A 22,071-nucleotide genomic window follows, 5' to 3' on the forward strand; every position below is an offset into this window, starting at 1 on the left:
ACAGGAGTAGTGTGCATGCCTTGCCAACCTGTAAATTTGAACACCTTTAAATTGCAGTTCTTGTCTTGACATTTGTGTTATTAGTTTCTCTGAGAGAACGCACTGATGCTTTAGGGGAATGCATCACATTATCCTTAAAGCGTGTTATGTAGGTTGTAGATAGCTGTCACCACTTACTGTTCTGGCTCATGAAATAACAAGAGTAGAGGAAAAGCTGTGGATTGAAGTTCTTTTTCCAATTTATTATCATATTTGAGCTGAAATCAAAACCACTAAGTTCATCTTGGTAGGAGAGTCTTTAGAAAATGTGTTTCTTACAGAACTGTGAAGGACTTGAGAAGGAAGAGGGATAATTTCAAGCTTGAAAATAAGAACTGTTGGGGCTTAATATTAAGCACTTTAGATGATTGTTACTTATTTAAAGGGAGCAAAGAGGTGGTTCTGGTTTCCTCTCTCTATTGCACTGCTTTTTTTAATTAAGTAATAATACAAAGTGGTTCAAATCAAGAATAAATACAAAGAAATTTATGTATTTTCAAAATAAATTTTGAAAAAATTATTTCCGACTTTGATTCACAGAAGTCTTCAGAGGACCGTGTTGCTGAACTAGAAAACTTCCATAAAAAAGAGCTGGCTACCAAAGAACAGGAGCTAAATGAGAGATTACAGGCCCAAGAAAAGGCATTCCAGGAGAGGATGAAGGCAGCTCTTGTAAGTATTCCTAAAATGTGTAGAGAGACATCTCTGCAAGTGTGAGGTGGGACTAGAAGTCTTAATGTGACCTTGTTCAGCAGTAAGAGTCCTTCTGCACTCAAAGATACAAGTGTTCTCCAGAGGTCAAAGAGCTCAGAGATGTCCAATGAAAGGGAAGCAGCTGCAGTGATCCAGACTGAATAATGATAATGAATCACTGTCACTTCTCACTAACAGCTGTATCTTGTGGGAAAGACTTCTTATTTTGAAAACTCTTTTTGTTACTTTGGTTTTTTGCATTTCTTCCTCTGGATCACTGGCAATTAGCCACAGCAGCTAGAGTAAGAGGTACAAAGAATGAGGCTGTTCTTTGAAAACTGTCAGTATCACTGTGTCAGGTTGTGTTGTGTTACGTGAACAGAATTGACTATTTACAGTGTTTGACCTTGGAAAAGAATTTTCTTCTAGGTCAGGCTGGGAGAAATTGTTTGCATTCTTTGCTCTTTTTCATAAGCTGTAATCCACTTTGGAGCATCATGTAATTTTACCTGAGAAATAGTGGATTCTCTTTTGTGCTCCTCCACAATGGTGTGTGACTGGGACTGAGGGACTTTGACAGTCCCTTTCTGACTATATTTTTCTTTGTGTTTCTCAGGTTATTTTTTTAATTATGAGAAATAGAAGCTTAAAAATATATTAACAGTGGAATCAAGTGAGGACAGGCCTTTTTTCTCTGAGGTGTTAATCTCAGTCGTGTCAAACCAAAGTGAAAGGATGGATTGCATTACATTTTTCACACAAAAAAAAATGGTTCCAAAGAAGAGGAAATGGAAATGATTTATAACAATTTTGTTCTCACAGATGAAGTAGAAACTCTGTGTGTGCAGAGAAATTACAGGTTATTAGTGTATGACCATTAACTATTAGTGTAAAATTATTAACTGGTTTGTAAATATCACGTTATACTGGTTTTGAGGGTTTATTGGTTTAATCATAATTTTTGATACAGGAAAAAAATCAAAGTGAGTGTTTGAAAACCCTTCAAGAACAAGAGCAGCAAGAATCCTTAGCCTTGGAAGAATTAGAGCTGCAGAAGAAAGCAATACAGTCAGAGTGTGACAAGAAGGTTCAGATGATGCATCAAGAAGTAGAGACTTGTAGAACTGTGAGTAAACATTCCAAAAGGGTAAATGTTCACAAAAATGCCCTTCAATATATATTTAACTGTGACAGGTTTACAAATACTGTGGATTTATTGTGATTGGGTTGGTTTAATTTCACTGGGCTTCTGGTAGTGACAGAAATTTAACGTATTGCCATGGTATGCTGCAGGCCCTAATCTTTTACAAGATCAGATGACAAAGTATAGAAATATATTCAGTTTGTATCCTGCCTTGGGATATGAGTTTGTATCCGTACATAATCTTTATGTATGTTATACAAGACAGTTGAACTTCATAACTTCTGTATATTGCTACCATGCAAACACTTATAAGTGTACTTGAGTAAGTAAAAAATTTGGTTATATTTTTGAAGGGTGCTTTGCTTTCTGTAATGGGTGAGATTGTATTATCTGCTAATGCAAGTTTGCACTGTGTTCCAGCACTTCCAAATATTAGTTTGGAAGTTTTGCCTGTGTAAGTATTTTAACTTTACAGCAGCATTTCCATAAGAGGTAGAATTAAGATACGTACCATGTGCAAAGCTCCATAATACTTGTGTAGTCTCCCAGTGTCTTTCATCCAATGTATTGGTATTTTAATATGAAAAGATGAACACATCTGTCATAAATATAATGTGAATTATTTATTGGAAGGAGTTAAATTCTTTCCAATTTTCTATTTTATGTATTTTCACTGCAGTGAAATAGAAAAACCTTTTACTGAATAACTAACTCACCGTAATGAAGCAAAGTTGAGAACAAAATTGAATGAAAGCCTTATATTAAAAGTTGACATTCACCAAAAATAATGAAATAAGTGACTTGTAGTTATGTGAACCTAGTGAGTTATTATTAAAAATGTAATCAACGTGTTACCTTTTGAATATTCATATTATTTTAAAACTGTGTTCTCTAACAGAGGATTCTTGAACTGGAAAGCTCACTTGCAAAGTATTCTCAAGATGACAGAAAGCAATCAGAGGAATTAAGTACTCTGATGGAGTCTGAAAAAGAGCAGCACAGTAAGGAAATTAATGAAATGGTTGAAAAACACAAGAAAGAAATGGAGAACATGAAACAGCAGCAGGAAAAAATTTGGACTGAAAAGCTTCAAATCTTAAAGCAACAACAAGTAGCTGAAATAGAAAAAATGAGAGAGAAGCAAGAACAAGAGATAGATACAATTTTGAAAGAGAAAGAAACTGTTTTCTGTGCACACATAGAAGAGATGAATGAGAAAACATTGGAAAAACTTGATGTGAAACAAACAGAACTAGAAGCACTGTCTTCTGAGCTGTCAGAAGCACTAAAAATACGTCATGATTTAGAACAAGAGCTCTCAGAATTGAATAGTAAAGTGTGTGAAGCAAAGCAAGAATTGGAAGGGAAGTTGGAAGAAGAGAGGAAACGGCACAATGAAGAGGTGGAAGTGATGTTAAAAGAGCATGAAATGTCTATTCAAGGTGTTGAGAAGGTACTCAAAGAGGAACTCAACAAACTCAAGCAATCATTGGAGGAGAAAGACAGACATCTGGAGGAACTAAAAGCACATGAACAGAAACTAAAGGAATCTGCAGAAAGATCTGAAGCTGAACTTGTTCGAGTGTCTGCAAGGCTAAAGGAGCTTTCAGAGTCTCATCAGAGGACTTCTAATGAGCAAGCAAAGACTTATGAAGAGGAATTAGCAAAGCTGCAGCAGAAGCTGGCAGATCTTGAAGGTGAAAAATTGCAACTTAGTGAGCAGCTAGGAAAAAATCAATCTCAGTCGAATGAAGTCAAGAATGAGTTAGAGGCATACATCTCTCAGGTACATGACCTGAAGCAGAATTTGCAAGAGCAAAGCAATGAAAACACACAAAAGTTAACCTCTCTAACACAGCAGTATGAATGTCAACTGAAGGATCTACAAAGAGAGGCTGATGAGATGAAAAGAAGTCTAACTGAGAAGGAAAATGAAATTGAACACATGAAGAAGTTACAGGACAAGCAAGTGGAAGAGCTTAAACAGAAACTGTTAGGCATGGAGAATAGAATTGGTGCTTTAAAAGGAGAATATGAAAGTAAACTGAAACGTCAGGAGAATAAAATGGAGAAAATTAAACAGAAATCCAAAGATATGCAGGAAACTTTCAAAAATAAACTTGCTGAACAAGAGGCTAAACTAAAAAAGGAGCTTGAAAACAAGCTGTTGGAGTTCAGTCAGAAAGAGAGTGAGTTCAATGCTAAAATGTTGGAAATGGCACATGCCAGCTCAGCTGGAATCAATGATGCTGTGTCAAAACTGGAATCTAATCAGAAAGAGCAACTGGAGACTCTCACTGAGGCTCATAGGAGGGAGCTGGAAGAAATTGCCCAGAGTTGGGAAAAAAAACTCAATCAGCAGGTTGAAGAGCTCCAGGAAAAACATGATATGGAACTGCAAGAGAAAGAGCAGGAAGTTGGAGACCTAAAACAGAAGCTTGCAACCTTCAGTGCTGAGGAGGAGAGCTCCAGAACAGAAATAACCCAACTGAAGGAAGAACAGGTGAAAAGGGAAGAGTCCCTGAAGGAATTGCAAGAACAACTAAGGCAGTCAGTGTCTAAGGTGAGTGCTTTGTCAGATAAGGAAAGTGACCTGAAAACACAGTTGAAAAAATTGGAGAGTGATCTTAATCAGTCCTTGAAAGAGCAGTCAGGACTTGAGGAACAGCTCAATAAACAGAAAGCAGTTGAAGAACAGGATAAAGCCAGAATTACCGAGCTGGCTGATACCCTGAAAACCCTTGAAGAGAAACTCCAAACAATGCAGTCTTCTCTGTATAAAGATCATGAAAATTATGAGAAAAAGATAGAGGCAATTCAGCTAAAAGAAACTGAGCTTAAGAGGCAGACAGGAGAACTTGCAGCCCAGTTAGATGCTTATTGGAAGAATGCTGAAGCTTTATTACAAACAAAAAGCAGTGAATTAATTGATAAATGTAGTGAAAAAATTGGCCTGGTAAAATGCAAACTTGCAGATTGTGAGCGCCGAGTGGCAAAAGTTAAAGAAGCAGTGTTAATTAAAATGAATAAGATTTCTCAACTAGAAGCTCAACTTAGAGAAGTATCAGAGCATCATTCTGCTGCAAATACTTCATTGCAGAAGTCAATGCAACAGCTGCAAGAGAAGGACAGTTTAATTATGTCCCTGAGAACTGACATTGAGGGACTTTTGACAGAAAAGGAACAATTGCAGAAAGAGGGAGGGCATCAGCAGCAAGCAGCATCAGAAAAAGAAACTTGCATAACACAGCTGAAGAAAGAGTTGTCTGAAAATATCAATGCTGTCACCTCAATGAGGGAGGAACTCCAGGAAAAAGAATCTGAGATCTCTGCTCTCAACAAAACAATTAATGACCTTAATGTTAGACTGGAAAGCACTGTAAGTTTAACAGAGAAGGAAGCAGCCATGTCTCTGTTAAGCAAGCAACATCAAGAGGATCAGTTGCGGTTGTTAAACCAGGTACAGGAGTTATCATCCAGAGTTGAGATGCTTGGTCAAGAAAAAGCATTGGCTCTTGACCAGGTAGATCAGTGCACAGCCAAGCTGTCAGAGTGGAAAACGAAAGCACAAACCAAGTTTACACAAAATCATGACACTATTAAAGATTTGCAGAGCAAACTTGAATTAAGCAATATTGAAGCCAATAAAAAAGATGAAGAGCTCAATAAATTGAAGGAACAGCTAGCTAAACAAAGCAAGAATATCGATAGTTTAAGAAGTGAATTGGAACAAAAGCAAAACAGAAGGGGAAAGCAAGAAAGTGAATTAACTGCAGAGATAAAACACCAAGCAGCAAGAATTGCTGAGCTAGAAGAACACATTGCTCAGAAGACTTCAGAAAATGATTCCTTGAGGGAGGAACTTGAAAAGTATAATGAACAAAAAGACACGGAGCAACAAGAGATAGCTTGGCAACTCCAGCAGGCAGAGAAGGTGGCTTTTGAAAAGGACAATAGATTTAAGGAGGCTGAAGAAAAGGTGCTTCATCTTGAGAAGCAAATAGGTTTGCTGAAAGCTGAATTTGAATCAAAGGAGAGGGAGTTTGATCAAATGAAGTCAGCAATACTTAAAAGCAAAGAGGAAGAACTGAAAGAATTAGAAGAGAAACTGAATGCAGAGAACAGCACTAAGCTGGCAGATCTGAAAAAGAAGGCAGAGCAAAAAATTGGTTCTATTAAAAGGCAATTGATATCTCAGATGGAAGAAAAAGAACAGCAATTCAAGCAGGATAAAGAAAATCAATTAAGAGAATTGGAGCAAAAAGTGCAGGAGAGAGATGCCAAAATTGAGTCCTTAGAATTAACAATTAAGTCAACGAGAGATCCCACAGTGTTAGAGAAAGAAATGCTGCAAAAAGTAGAGAGTGTAAAAGCTGCTGTAGAACAAGATAAAAACAACATGCTTGAGAGTGTCAAACAGACATATGAAGAGAAAATTCACATATTACACAAGGACTTAACTGAAAAAGATGGATTGTTGGAGAAGTATGAAAAGGAACAACAAAAGAGTATTGACTCTTACCTAGAACTGCAAAACAAACAGGAAGAACTCCTTAAAAGACTAGAATGCATTGAGAAGAGCCATCAGGAGGAGCAGAGTAGGACGGAAAGCCTCAAGAAAGAACTTGAGGAGCAGACCAAGAAATACTCATTGTTAGCAGATGAGTATGCTCATTGTGGTGGCGATTTAGCAAGCAGTAGAGAAGAGTTAAAAGCTAAAGAACAGAAATGTCTTGATATGGAGAAAGTAGTTGGAGATTTCCAGAAAAAAATGCAGGAAAAGGAGGCGGTCAGTCAGTCTTTGGAACAGAAGATCAAAGAGCTGGAAAATAACCTATTGAGGGAAAACGAAGTGCGTAAGATTGAGGTGGAAGATGTGAGTTTGAGATATGAAGAAAAGCTAAAAAGTTTACAGCAGCAGTTGGATGAAAGAAATGATAGTCTGAAAGCTTTTGAGGAAAATGATGCAGAGAAAGCAAAGTCAGGTTTGGAGCTGCAGAAGGTACTAGATGATATGCAGAACCAGCAGAAGGACTTGCAGACTAAACTGGAAGAGACTGAAAGGGAGAAACAGAAACTACACAAGGAAGTGAATAATCTTCAAAAAGACTTACGTGCTCTGCGGAAAGAACATCAGCAGGAGCTTGAAATAGTGAAGAAAGAGTCCTTAGAAGAAATGGAGCAGAAAATCAGGTAAATTCTTTGTTCCTGGTCTTGTTATCATTTCTCTGCTTTAACCACTAAAACCTGAAGAATACTTTTTTAAAACTCAATTTATAACACTGAAATAACAACCGGTATTTTTCTGTCATTTCTCTAAATAGACTTGGAGAAACACTAAGAAAAGAGCTACTTGAAATTAGCACTTCATGAACACACAAAACACTGAGTCATCAGTTTAAAAAGCCGTTTGTCTTTTGGCAAAGCAATACTGCTTTTGATTTTTTTTGGTGATGGTCAGTTCTATTTTCCTCAAACAAGAAAGAAAGTTTATTAAAACTCAGTACTGAGAGCTTCATGTTCAAATGATGTCAAGAATTGTTCATAGGTACTGCACAAAAATTTGCTAAACTGCTCAGCACTAATGGTTTCTCAAGGAAGGAATTCCCTAAAAATGCTGCTTTTACATGGCACAGTCTTTACTTTCAGTTCATCTTCCTCAGCAAAAACTCCGTATTTTTTGGAAGGGTTCAGTTCTGGGTTGTTTTTTAAGTGAAACACCTGTGTCTCTGGGTGAATTCAATTGGAGGGGAACAAAAAGCCTCAGTGAGTCCCACAGAGAGATCATTAAAAATCATCCGTTTCTAAAATTGCTTTGGAGAAATTCCCAGATCTCCTACCTTGCTTAAACTGTAGTTTATATACGAGTCTCACACTCTCCTTGAACATTTTATTTCCTCACTGTATTTCTTTGACGTTTTTACAGATGTGAACAAGAAGACATAGAGTTAAAGCACAACTCCACCATAAAGCAGTTAATGAGAGAGTTCAACACTCAGCTGGCTCAGAAAGAGAGAGAATTGGAAACAGCAGTAAAAGAGACTATCAGTAAGTGCAATACTAATACTGTAATCAGTAAAATAGCCAGAAAACCAAATCTTCAGGTGCTTTGGGGAAAGGGCTTTATCTGGGACTCTGATAAAGACAACACATGGTTTATGGCTGCCTAAAGAACTCGGAGAAGGAACTTCTCTTGCTTAGGAAATAACATATAAATGTTAATTGTAGCACATTTAGGAAAATGAATATGTAGCTGTTCTTCCTTACCCTGCAGGATGAATCCTTGATCTAGCACTACCTCTGTTTGCATCTGTCATGGCAAAAGGGTTACCCATGAAAGCCATAGGTACCTATCTTTTTGTCATATGTACAAAGGAAAAAAAGGAGAGTAAGGCTTTAGAGTTGAAAGCACGTTGGTAAATTTTCATTGTAATATTACTTTGGTTTCAGAAGTACAAACCTTCAACACTCCGTTGTGGAACATATGACACCAAAAGGTGCCTTTTAGAGAAGCTTGGATCCACCTGAGAATCAGAATTGCATTTTCTTAGCTGTGTCTTGCAGACTTCATTCACTGTAAACACTGATGTTATATATGAGTTCTGATTGCTATACCATGTTGCTAGAACCAGAGTGCAGCATATTTCAGGTCCTCTTCTCTGTCATCTTTTGCCATCACACTGAGAGGTTGCGGTGAGCAGGAAGTATCTTTTGACACCACAGTTACTTGAAGTACACCTATAAGTGAGGAATTTCTGAAGATTTGCAGATGGTTCAATCACTTCTCTAGACAGAGCAGGAAATAGAATTAGTTGATAAATATTGGTTGTCCTGTTAACTTTTAGAGAGAAGTTCCAGCATCAGAGAGAAAGAACTGCTCTGGGTACCAAACTACAGACAACAAATTTCATACTAGGATCAAGTGGCATAATTATGGCTGAATGTGGAAAAACAAATTTGCTTGGCAGGTTTTCCTTATAGGTTGTCTTGTCAGTTTTCTTTATTTAATACTGTTGTGACATGATTTAACAAATTAATATACTTTTTTTTTGTATTGCCTGACTTTTGTATTCTATAGGCAAAGCCCAGGATGTAGAAAATGAATTGATAGAAAATCATCACATAGAGACAACACAGTTGCATAAAAAAATTGCTGAAAAAGATGATGATCTAAAAAGGACAGTGAAAAAATATGAAGAAATCCTTGAGGTATCTATCTGAAAAATGATATGACTGCATCTACTTCAGAATAACACTTCCCTTTTTTTCATTGCACAACTAGACAGAAAAACTGTAATCCTTTCTAGTAAGGAACTTAACTCTTGAATCACATGTGATACATGTGGTGACCTAGCTTGCAATTCAGATGTTTGCTTCTGTGTTTTATGAACATGAAAGTTTATGAACATAAGTCCCAGTTCTGATAATTCAGTAAAAATTATGTGGTTAGGTCCTTATGTCCTTGAGCTGGAAACTAGAGTTTGAGTTTGGTTCAGCTGTGGAGACATGCACTTTGAATTAGAATGCTGTTTTATAAGCATCCTAACATGTTTTCTCACAGAAAAGGCTAGACGGGAGACTGTCCTAAAATATACTAGGTTTTGCCAAGTGCCACATAGGTGGATTGACTTGCTAAGATTTATGTCATCATATTTTTCTCCTATAAATATACTCTTTACACTGTCATAAAACATATAGGAAAAGTTAATTTCTTTCCTACTGTTCTTGCCACTGCTTCTTTCCTCTTCCACACTTGTGAATAGGAAGTTGTTTCCGAAACCGTGCTTGAAACTGCTTTAGGAACATCTTTGTGAGTCCTTGTCATGTTCAGAGTATAGGAAGTAACTCTGCATCATCATGTATTCCTTTCATGAAGGTCATACAAGCAAGCACAGTCTCTCTTGTAATACACTTGCTGGCTGATACTCAAATGCTGGTTCAGTGCCAGGTAGAAATAGCTCTTTTTTTGTAATATTCAAAAAAACTAAGTGTAATCTTAACTATTTAATCTTAATTGTCAAAGGTAAAATCCTGTTAAGATCCTATGTTTGTTTCTTTATCTTTCCTGTAGTCCTGTAGTGTAATTAGACTATATCCAGAATTTCAAGCATATTCTTTCTGGGTATAGCATAGCCCCTTTTTTGAGTGCTTTCTGTCCCCTGCAGTTAAGGATTGGAGTGGTTAGATGATTCATTGTGTAAATGATTTTCTTTTCCTGTATTTTGAAGGCTCGTGAAGAAGAGATGACAGCAAAAGTCCATGAGTTGCAGGCGCAGCTAGAAGACTTGCAGAAGGAACACAAAGAAAGGATGGCAGAAGAGGAACATTGGAGCAATGAAAAAGTGAGCTGGCACTATTCATTTTTATATCTTTAGATGTGAAATGTTTATAAAATTCTGTAGTTTGCTCTTAATTGGACTTAATTTATCTATCTAGCCTTCACTTTTCCACATATTTATATTGGTTTAATGTTAACTTCAAAAGTGAATCTCTTAGGAACTTGCAGTGTTGTTATGGCATGTTAAAAAGCCCAGTTATGTCGAGATTATTAAGGTGGGGTTTTGTTGCCCTCTACATGTGTGTTTTATGATGATTTTACTGGAAGATCCTTAGAACGAAAGGAAACCACATTGGGTCATTTTTAGAGTAATTTTTTAAAATTCAAATTCCACAAGACTCTGAAATAGTGCCTTTAATGTATCAATTATGGACAGAGGGGCCTTCATTGAAAGAAGGCCAAGTGCATGCCTTTGTCTTTCTGAAACCACATGTTACTTTGAGGAATTCTTTGATGGAAATGATGCTAGTTATTGTTATACTGAGAGGAGGGAAAGTATCTGAGGTGTTGAGTCATTGATAAGAATTCATATTAATCTTACTTCAAAATTTTTCATTTTGACAACATGCAGCAATGGGAATATTAGTATGCTTATTGGACACTAGAGACTCTAGTGCAAAATTACAGCTTTGGGTTATACCCATGACTACTGAAGCATTATTTTCGTTAGAGTTGCAACATTGAAAGATTAAAATTTCAGCATAGAATTGTTTCTGTGCTTCATAAACATTGCTGTCTTTGCAAGATACGGAGTTCATGAAGCTCTTAAGCTGAAGCTGTTTTCAGATAAATGTTCACATTTCCAAATGCAACGTGGAGAGCTAAGGAAAAAGATACAATATTGTGAATAGCGTTGATAGTAGCTAGGGTTTTGTGGCATGTGCTTCACGCTCATTCAGTTATCATTCATCTCCAGTATGTTTTTTGTAAAGATTTGGAAATACGAAGTTCTTGAAGTTATATTTATGATAATTGTCTTACGCAATCAAATGAGAGAATTTAAATATGAGCTTTATATACTGTCAATATTGATAGGTTAGACTTGATTTATGGGACTAGTTATCTTTATATGTGTGATTTGGTCACTTCAATTTTTTTCATTCTTAAGTGACACATTGTATCAGAACCTGGTGATTGATATTTCTTTCTTTTTATTTCACTCATGTCCAGTGCTTGATGCACTCAGTATTTTTCATACATCTTAATCTAAATTTTTTTGTTGTTTTCTAGGTCACAATAACAGAGCTTCAGGTATGTCTTAAATTGTATTGACTTTGCTCCCTAGATAATTCTGTGTCACAGCAGTTTGAAAGCAGAAATACTGCTTATAAATGTGTGTGTGTGTTAAAAGGAGAAAAACGTTTATTGAAAAAATACCCAAGATGTATCTTCATCAGTTTCTCGGTGATTTCCATGTATCTGTTCTTTCAGGCCCAGCTTGCACAGAAAACCACCCTAGTCAATGATTCAAAACTGAAGGAGCAGGAGTTCAAAGAGCAGGTAAGGGTGCTGTTTGAACAAGTGAAAAATATTCTTCTTTGATGCTTTGTGTTTGCAGCAATAAAAGGTTTGTTCAGGTGATCATGTAGCACATCTCCATGCAGGTACTATGGAAGCAATATGCATGTAAAATGGTTTTGACTCGTACTTGCTCTCAGGAGATCTGTGCACTTTTCAAAGTACTTTGTCCCCTGAGAATGAAAACATTACATGCTTGTGATAATACAAGTTTGCAGAACATATGCACAGTAAAGAATGGAGCACTGCACTTCATGAAATTAGTGACACAGTTTAGTGGTGGACTTGACAGTGCTGGGTAACGGTTAGACTTGATGATTCTAAAGGTCTTTTCCAACCTAGTGGGTTCCATGATTGTAAGGAATTACGGATCTTCTCTTTTTCCAAACTAAATCTTTTTGATAAGTACCTTTTTTGTCATGTTTTCTTTGTGTATGTTTATATGTGTGGATATATGTAGATATGTTTTATGTGTATGTATATAAATACATATATATGCATAACATTTTCTATATTCTTATGTATATATATACATGTACACACATTTACTTAAATAGTTTAGGAGTTTTTAATAACAGTTTTTTAATGTTTTCCTTCCTTAAAAAGCAAATGTATTTTGCTTTCATAAAAGAGATGATGTTTAGCTGCGAATTATTTCAGTTATGCTTATTCTAGTTTCTTGTGAACACCTTTTATCATTTTAACCATTCTCTGTTTAGATTAATGTACTAGAAGACAGGTTGAGAAATTATGAGAAGAATATGTATGTCACATCAGTTGGAACACCATACAGAGGTAAGTAGAGAGTTCTCATCACAAGTAAGTTGTTTGTTTGAAAGATATGCTTTGCTATGACAATTTGTGAAAATGCCAGTCTCCTTAAAATACTCCTATGATATTTTTATGACAGCCTTATTTTGTCTTGTCTGTTATAATACAGCTGGTGTGTGATTTCAGATGAGCAAATCACACATCATTTTGTTTGGTATTTGGTTTTATGACATACAGTTAAAAGAGCTCTGTATCAGAGTTCTTAAGCTTTCTGTATCCCCAGGGTGAGTGGTATAGGCCGTGGTGCTCAAAAGTGGCTGAGGAGGAATTACCACTTTGTCTTGGCTAATTAAATACATATGTCCCTTGACAGGACTTGGTGGGGTTGGAGGTCCCATAGGGGGCCAGTCCCAACCATTGAGGCCTATACGCACCCCCAGAAGTATACTTGCACTGCTAATATGCTCTCCTTTAGACATTGATGGTTGGCCTCTATGGGACAAGAGCATTGGGCCAGATTGACTTTCTCTCTGATGGGGTACGGTTGTTCTTAGACTGTTCTGATTTAGCATGTTTTTCCATGGGAGACAGCTCAGGCATTTCTAAAAATAAGTACAAGGAGCAAAAAAACATCCATGGGTAGTGGATCACCTTCAAAAGATTTGCAACCCTTTAGCTGGTTGGTCAAGCACCTCTCCAGGAATCCTCTTCTAGGGTCAGACCATCTTTCTGATAAATGTTTCCTCATGTCAGGTGCAAACCTCCCCTGACAGATTTAGCTTTGACCCCTTCCCACACATCTTGGCACCAGGGCAAAGAGTTCAGCACCAACTTCTCCACTTCTGCTCCTCAGGAAGCTGTAGGGAGCAATGAGGTTGTCCCTCAGTCTCCTCCTCCCCAGACAAATCCAGTGTCCTCAGCCACTCCTCATAGGACAGCCCCGTCACCAGTTTTGGTGCCTGCCTTGGGAAGCATTCAAGGACCTTCACATCCTTTTTAAATTGTGGGGACTAGAACTGCATGCAGTACTGGAGGTGAGGCTGCACTAGTGCTAAATACAGTGGAATGATCACCTCTTTTGACTGGCTGGTCATGCTGTCTGTGATGCACCCCAGGATGTGGTTTGCGCTCTGACTGCCAGAGCACACACTGCTGACTCCTGCTGAGCCTCCTGCTGAGCCAACCAGCACTCCCAGACCCCTTTCTGCAGGGCTGCTTTCCAGCCACTCCTTGCAGTTCAGAATTGCAACCAGTGTTACTCCATCCCAGCTGCAGAATCTGGCATTTGTTCTTGTTCAGTTTCATGCCACTGGTGAAACTTAGATTCATATGAGTGACTCGCTATAAATATTCTCTTATTTTTGTTTATACAGATGGAAGCCTTCACCATACTGACGTTTCCCTCTTTGGGGAGCCTACTGAGTTTGAATACTTGAGGAAAGTGCTCTTCGAATATATGATGGGTCGAGAGACAAAGGTATGCAAAGTTGTATATAGTGACATGTGATTTAGGTTAGAATACAGTTTAACATCCTTGTATAGGTTTGAAGCACCATGTGTTTGTGGTTCGTTACATGCTGTTTATTAGCGATGCGGGATTTGATAGGAGGGTTGTCACATCTCTCTCCAGTGTACTTATGAAGACAAAACCCTTTATGTATGGTTTTATTAGCAAAAGGGCTGTTGTCAGTCAAGTTTAATGTATTGTGAAAGCTGGTATGCACAGTGTTAGCAAAAGTGCTCTTTTGGTGTCATCTGGACACAAACATAGTAAGTAACAGTTGGATTAAGTAAGCTTGTTAGTAGCTCTGAAGATGGTGAAATACATCTTTAATTGTTGCTTAAAGATGCTTTATAGGCTATCCAAATCTCTATACCTTCTCTAGATAGTATTAATTTACTCTTAACAGTACTGAAAAACTGCACAGTAGGCTTCTTGTGATATGCTGCAATCTTGTGAAATTGTTGGAATTTTACTAGCTTGTAACAATACTGATGCTTAGAGATTGACCAGGTTCAAAAGAGGTATTTCATAACACAAACATTTTTCTTGGATGATAAATGCTATACGGATGAGTGGTTTTCTGTTTGTTTTGTTGGGGGTTGTTGTTGGGTTGTTTGTTTTCTTTTCTCTACTCCCTGGAGTTCTTCCGTTCTTTGTTGCCCTGCTTTCAACTGAGACTGCTATTAAGCAGAAAGGTTTTATGTAGGTTTTCTATGTTAATTAGCTCTGTTCTCTTTGTGCTCTGCACAGAGTAAAACTTGGTCTGTGCAGGACATCTTCTCCTTACGGGAGGGATTCCTTTCTCTTTTTATCTGATTTTTCACTTTGATATGAATTCCTTTTTTATTAAAAATACAAATCCCTGATCCAAATGCCCCAGAATCACATTGCCTTCTGCTCACAAGCCTGTGGCTCATTGGATGGCTCTCTAATAACAAACAACTGAAATCATGAAAGAAAAAAATGTATATTACTGGATTTTATGATTCTGAATTGTGAGGGACTTAGACAAGCACAAATACTAAAAATGGCAGCAATGTTTCGGCTTCAAACAAACCTTGAGACAGCTGCTGATGCCTGTTGCAGATAGCTGGTGCATGTAGCACATTTGCATTCCAGAAAACCTGATTTGAAACCTCTTTTGCACTCATTAAGGCTCTTTCTTGCTGATCTTCAAAACATTATTATACATGTCTCAAAACTTTGGATGACAAATCATGAGGTTTTTCCTTCTTTTTAATGGTGATGTTCTAAAATTCGCAGTTGATTTCTTCAATAACAGCAACAATTAGTGCTAAAGTAAATTGACTTTGTCTCTCTCTTACCTTTCTTTCAATTGTTTTGATTAAAAGCTGTATGAACAAGTATCTGTAATACATTCATGCATGTATGTATGCATTTATGTGTATGTATTTCCTGGAGATTATATTGTATTTAAATCAGAAGCTGCCATTACAACATTGCCTGCATGCTGGCTCCCAAATAAAAGATGAAAATCAGAAAAGATAGACATCTGGTTCCTACAATAACTTGAGAAGGCATTGTTTGAATGTTGATATTGAAGAGTATTTAAAGAAACAACCCACAGAAATAGTTTTCAAAGCACTACATTTTTTTTCCTTTGGGTATTTAGATGTAGAAAGGTAAGGGAGAATGATGAGAGTTTTTAAATCTGAATGTCTGCTGACATGTGTACAGTTGTCCAGTCCAGCTGTAGTGCACACTATGCCTTAAGTCTTGCAGAAGTCCTACATTCTACTTGTTTGGAGTCTTGTTCTGAAGCCAGAAAATCAAACTGAGTTTTGTTTGCCTGTAACAGATGTGTATGTTCATATCAACTACAAGAGTGGAAGAATGTAATGGAATGCATCTTTATATGCAGATCTTTTTCTGGTACCACGACATGCTCTAGCACATTGCAGAAGAACAAGGGGTATAAAACAAAGGGTAAAACTTTGATAATGAAGGTTCTGCCTTTGACCAGCAGTTCTTGAATCATTGAAGGGACTGATCGGTATCACTGTAAAATACTATTTTCAGAGATGACATTTATCAGCCTCATAGAAAGAAATCTGAATGTAAACTCATCTCTTACAGCAGAACTAGCTGTTGTGGATGGGGAAGCTGATGGTCTTTCTATAGGTCATTACAGGCACTCAGGAACTTGTGTGTGTGTGCTCGTATGCTAAGAGTTATTAGGGGGTTTAACAGTAGAATAGGGTGTTAGAGTGATAAGGTGAGCCTATATTTAACATACTATCCTAAGTTCTGCAATCCTTCTAACTTTGTTTTCTAATTATGCAACTGTGAGTAATGTTGAATAATTCTGCTTCAAAATGTCCCTTGTGGCATCAGAAATCTGGAGAATTTCACGTCATTGCTAGTGATAAAATACAAAATGGATGTTTTCAGAAAAGAAGGTTTTAGCCCACATTTAAGTTGGCACATAAATATCTCTGCTTTCATGGAGTATTTGAAATGTTTGTAGATTTTTCTTTAAAATTTGCATGCCATTGGTCCTGTAGAATATTGTTGAGAGGGCTTTCTTGATAGCACTGTTACAATGAGTTTGAATAGATTGCAAGCTCGGTGCTTGCTTAGCTTTTAGTCCTAAATAACTGATGAGGATTTTGGCAAAAGAAATCAGAAAAGTGTGATGTTAGTTTGTGGTGTTGAGCACATTCCTTTGTGTATCTGGGAACTTCAGTAGAAGCACTTACTTCTTAATTACAGGAACTATTAATGTGTTAATATTGAGCCTTTTTAGCTGAAAGTGCTCAACTGGGCCCTGTTTGTTTTGCTTTCCTTTGATTTACATCAGTAGTTAAGTTATATACTAAAACAGTTGCTGCAAATTAGAGCTTTACCTGTCACTTCTAGCTGCAGTAATTCTTGTCCTGCAGCTGCTTTGTTGCTTCAGCCTCCTTTTTCATTCCACAAGTGAGACTGGTAATAAACAGTAGACATTGAAAGTAACAATCTTATCTCATCCACATTCCTCAAGAGCAGCAGTTACTGTTTCTGTATCAGTCACCTTCTGCTTGAGCTGCACTCCAGCTCTTATTGACCTTTATTGTAAGAAGTCACCTGGACTTTGTTTTGTGCCTTTTGGAGTTTCCCACTCATCTGTTTATAAAATGGAAATAATTGTTGTCTCCTTTGCACCAGAGCTTTGTTGTTCTCGCATCTTCTGACTGAGGATGTCTAAATGGTTTGCTATTTAAGTAAGGGGCTACTGTATACTCACTGTATACTCAAAAAATATTCACTCAACTGGAGTTCAATCCACATGTGACATTTGAATCTGCTTTCTCAGGGTTTCATTTCTTTACAAAATATTTGGGTGATGTGATTGTAGCTCAATCCATAAGGACTCTCCGGGGTGCCCCTCACCTGAAATGTGCTTTTCAGAAAGGCCACAGTAAGAACAAATGTGGTAGGAGCAGTATTTGTATCCGTACACTGTCTTATTAATGCACTATATTATTTGAGCATAGATACCAGAGTTTACCTCTTACAGTGGCTGGAGTTTGTGACAAGTGAAAGACTTTTCACTGTTTTCACATAGTTAACATGTCATGCATACACAAATGCAGAATATGTTATACCTTACTCATTTCACCATGTTTTCCACTGACATTACTCAAAACAGTATTCCGTATTCTTAAATGAAATGAATGCAAAATATCACAAAGCATTGTAATGCATGTGAAATTGCTTATAGATGACCTATTTGTTTTTAGACAATGGCCAAGGTTATAACAACAGTGCTGAAGTTCCCAGCAGATCAGACTCAGAAGATCCTAGAACGAGAAGATGCTCGGCCATTGGTAAGTTATAGACGGAAACCAAGTTTATGCAAGAGATTAAGTGGCAAGAATAAGGAATTAGAAACTTTCTTTTAAGTCTCCTTTTTTCCCTGTGTCCTCATTCAAGAGAACTCCTTTTCTCTCCCCTTCCCTCTTCCTCAGTGGATGTCAAATTACAGCTGTAGGTTTGAGTTTATAGTAAATGTGAGGAAAAAGCGTATTTTTCTTAACTAGTATTTCTCATAATTGGTTAAACTATGTTTCTGATAGCTGTGGGTACAACAGAACAAATACACTTAATATTGGTATTTGTAAATATCCAGTATTTATATCTCATGAGCAGAAGTGTTCTGAACTACAACTTACATGTGCTTACATAAAGCTTGGTTGTTTCTGTATCTTTGCTTACAGATGTTTTGTGTATAAACTATTTTAATATCTAATTGCTAGTTAAATGTATTACTGGAAAACAGTAAGTGTGTGTAGTACTAAGTATCTGTGAGTAATTATTTTCCCTGTTAGTGGGCATATAATTAACAGGTTTCTGAAAACTAACAAACTCCTAGGTCAATAAACATACGTTAGCTCAATGTGTCTCCTTACCCGATTACTGCGCGGTTACTGTGATCTAACTGCAGCAATCTCATCCTAAGCAGCAGATGTCCACAGACTTCTTATCTACACTATTAACAAAGTAGTCAATAAGCTGTTTTCTTCCTGGCTTTGTAGTTTGCCTCACCTCGCAGTGGTATCTTCTGAAAATCCCATCAGTCTGTGCTTAGTTAGCATGTGGGTGAGTGAAGCCTAATTAATACATACTTGTTTTAGTTAAAGATGAAACCTGTAGCATGATATGACTCATTCTTCTGCTTTTGTTTCATGCCTGCTTTTGTTTAAAAAAATCAAACTCTCTGTTCTGTATGCGTATGATAAACTTTGTTCCACTCTTAATCATGTTTTGCTTTACGAAACCAAGTTTGAAAATGGTAAATATTGATTCAAAACTAATCTGAGTTATAAGCGTAACTTCAAATGCTGATTGAGCTACAGAAATCTCAGTTGTAGAAGAAAAATCAGATATTAATTAATATGTAATACTGAATTTTATTGCACTTGGCTTTGTTTTGTCTTTATTCACTTTCTGAACTCCTTTTTTGGATAGGCAAGTCAGATTTATGGGAAACATACACTGTACTGCTTGAAATGAATTATTATATCTTACAGACATGACAATGTCTGTATCACTTATTTTGAAGAGTGATGAAATACGCTCTCTGGAGGAATTCCTGTGTGATTTCATTTAAACATCAGTACCTTTCTGAATCGGAGCTTTGGCTTAGTATCAAGAGAAGCTAGAGCAGAGAGATTAGGGAGAACAATTTGGGGAGCTTTATGCTCTCAGTTTATTGTGCATTTCTTCAGGTTTTATTAAGCTACATTCATTATGAATCTGCAACACTGATTGTAATGTTACAGGAAAACAACAGCTGATTTAGGCCTAAAATGCAGGTTGTATCAAACTAGCCAAGCCAAAAAATCACAGAGCATTAGCAGTTGAGAGAGGAGTGGAGAGGAAATGGAAGTACACAGGTAAAACTTTCTGCACTGCAGAAATAATAATTTAATAATAATTTAATAATAAACTTTTCAGATGGATTCCATACAGTCAGCCCAACTTTCTTTTCCCTCCTTTGCAACAGGAAAGCTTTGCACAGTTGCCAGGAATTGATTCAGTGCATGTAAAGCTATCACTGTCTGTCAGCTGAAACACAGAGCTTGGACTGCAGTGGAGCAAAGTGGATTAACTCTGCCTGTTTCCATGCCAGTTACCACAATGCAGTTGACAGGCTATATCCCTCCGTTGCAGTCATGCAAATAGAGCCTTCAGTACAAAATAGTATCTTTTTCAAAGGGAAAAATCTGTCCATCTTAGCAGGCAGTCATGGTTTCCACTTCAGTTTGCATTCTTTTAAACCTTCCAATCTGATAGCAAATGCACTTTATTGCACTTTAATTGCTATACAGTTCTGACTGCCTCCTCCTGGCCTTGATAACTTCTTGACAAAATCAAGTGTTTTTTCTAGCCCTCTATTGAACGTAATTGAATTGTTGGTAATGATAGGACAAAGCTATTTACAGCACTGTTGCAGAAAGCATGTTTGAAACTTTAATTCTCATCGTGCTGTTCATAATACTGGTATATAAAAAGTTGAGGCATTCTCAGCCATATTTGAAGTATATCACAGACCTCAATGTCAGCAGTTATCTGTTAATACTGATGTGTATTGAAACTGCAGACCGTATCATTGTATTGTAGTTTATTACTTTATCTCAAGTATTTTTGTCTTATGTCAGTAGATGGCCAGCAAATGGGATGATATTCTTGCATGTATAAAACTTAGAGGTTAAGGTGATACTGACTTCATTATGAAAGCAGTCATTCTTTTCCTAATAGAGGGGCCTTTTTGCTAGCCCCTGAATTTTATTTCATCATTTTGATGATAGCCCTTATGCAGACAGGACAGCTTGGTTTGGAGTAAGTTGCAGCGATGTGGTAGACTGTTTCCAGTGAGATTCTTGAGTGTTTTGCTGCAGGTTGTTTTGGTTTCATCACAGTTTGTCAACTGTTTTGCAGCTACTGGAATGGAATTACTTGAAATCAGTTAATCTGGCAGTTTGACTAACCTGAAGTACTTCCATCTCCTATTCCTATCAATAAACAATGTCATTATTATTTTAGTATTAAGTGCTTCTAAGTTGCTCTCAATAATGTAACACTTGTTTTAACTTTCCGTTCTTCTAGTCATGGCGACGACCATATTGAAGAAGTTGTGATGAGACTCTCTCATGACACTGCTGCTTAGAAATATGTTCATATCTCTGTTATCATCCCTTGAGAAGGGACAAGAAGAAAAGCTGTTATTCAAGGTCACAAGTGGAATAGCAAGAACCAAAACTCAGCACCACCTTTGGACCATGAATATGGTTAAAACTGCCTTGAAGAGAAAGGCTAATCAGGGGTTATCTGGTGATGACTCTTTTTTTCTCTTCTATTAAACACTGTCTTCTATTTTGTGTTAAAAGTTATTTTTTTAAAGGAGAGAAAAGACTTTATCCTAGGAAGGAGCTGCCCACTACTGTATCTCTATACAGGCTTTACTGGGTGTTTTTTAAGAGTTGAAATAAATGGTTTGTTTCTTCTATTTATTTTTTTAATTTTTGAATGAACTGTGCAATACATTTTGGATAGGTAGTGGTTGAGGTGATTTTCCTGATGAACTAGGCACACTTGATGACTACTCTCTCCCAATTTGATCTTATGATTGTTAGCTAAGGATCACTTCTATATGCTTTTGCCTACAATAAATCCAACTTGCAGTACCTCATTTGTTTACTCCTAGCTTTTGTACTTATATTTTCTGGAGAAAAAAAGTATGTTCCTGTAAATTGTAAATAGTTAATACATAACTGTATCATATGCTGATCTGTGACTGTTGACAGCACTAATCTGACAAGAGCTGAGATGGAATAAAATTTATTTACTGTATAATTTTGGAACCTCTTTAGTATGATTTTCTTCTGAAAGGATGCACCAATTCTTATTCCTGCTTCAGCCATCCTTAGCTGAAAGGATGAATTCCAGGCTGAAGTGAGAAGAGCTATTCGAGTACCTTGAGGCATGAGCGGTCAGTGGAGACCTTCAGGTTTTCAGGGTTCACAACCTGCGAAACAGACGTGCTGAGCTGAAGAGCTGGCATAGGAATATAAACAATAGGGAATTTTACTTTGTAGAAGTTTAAGATTATGTATTTTTGTTCTTTTAAATAATGCTTCTCTGGTCATTTTGGCATGTAGGTTGTGATCTTCTGAAGCAATATGCAAGTGTGGATAAATTTAACTTGTTCTCCAGCTACTTTGATACTTTCCGTATCAATAACTGTCATCTGTACTGTGTATGCTAGCTTGTCAACATGATTCAAGGTTCTCTGTGAATACAACTTTTAACAAGTGTTTATAGGAAAAGCAGTCCTCTAAATAGCTAATCTGAACATAAGCAGGCCTTCTAAATACACAACCCATTTGAAAGACACTTCTAAAGACTGCTAGGAAGCAATGGTCACTTGCTGGTTCTGTCAGGCCTGGAACATGTATCCTGCTACGGGGATGGTCTGTCTGTTCCCCTGGGTGTTCTCCTGTTAGCCAAGGATAACAGTGGATTCTCCTCACAGCAGAAACAGGTTTGGCTGGTGTGCTG

General features: G+C 37.1%; 1 protein-coding gene across 5 annotated transcripts in view; it reads left to right on the forward strand.

The window, feature by feature from the left end:
- GOLGA4 (golgin A4) overlaps positions 1-21,366 on the forward strand; it is a 54,690-nt gene extending 33,324 nt beyond the window's left edge. Inside the window, exons 14-26 of one of the 5 annotated variants that reach the window (XM_061464717.1) lie at positions 580-711; positions 1,703-1,858; positions 2,775-7,069; positions 7,803-7,924; positions 8,955-9,085; positions 10,105-10,218; positions 11,445-11,465; positions 11,646-11,714; positions 12,452-12,527; positions 13,877-13,980; positions 17,751-17,837; positions 18,546-18,609; positions 20,620-21,366. In XM_061464717.1, coding sequence (XP_061320701.1) covers positions 580-711; positions 1,703-1,858; positions 2,775-7,069; positions 7,803-7,924; positions 8,955-9,085; positions 10,105-10,218; positions 11,445-11,465; positions 11,646-11,714; positions 12,452-12,527; positions 13,877-13,980; positions 17,751-17,837; positions 18,546-18,575 — 5,337 coding nt within the window. In that variant the 3' untranslated portion in view covers positions 18,576-18,609; positions 20,620-21,366. Of the gene's footprint in view, positions 1-579; positions 712-1,702; positions 1,859-2,774; positions 7,070-7,802; positions 7,925-8,954; positions 9,086-10,104; positions 10,219-11,444; positions 11,466-11,645; positions 11,715-12,451; positions 12,528-13,876; positions 13,981-17,750; positions 17,838-18,472; positions 18,610-20,619 lie in introns of those variants that run through there. The other 4 variants (XM_061464718.1, XM_061464716.1, XM_061464720.1 and 1 more) reach the window with 4 other exon arrangements.
- Positions 21,367-22,071: the final 705 nt, after the last annotated feature.

This window comes from Pezoporus flaviventris, unplaced genomic scaffold, assembly GCF_033815535.1.
Source record: "Pezoporus flaviventris isolate CSIRO_AGI_PZ_B2104156 unplaced genomic scaffold, CSIRO_AGI_Pfla_v1 ptg000037l, whole genome shotgun sequence".
Lineage (NCBI taxonomy): Eukaryota > Metazoa > Chordata > Aves > Psittaciformes > Psittacidae > Pezoporus > Pezoporus flaviventris.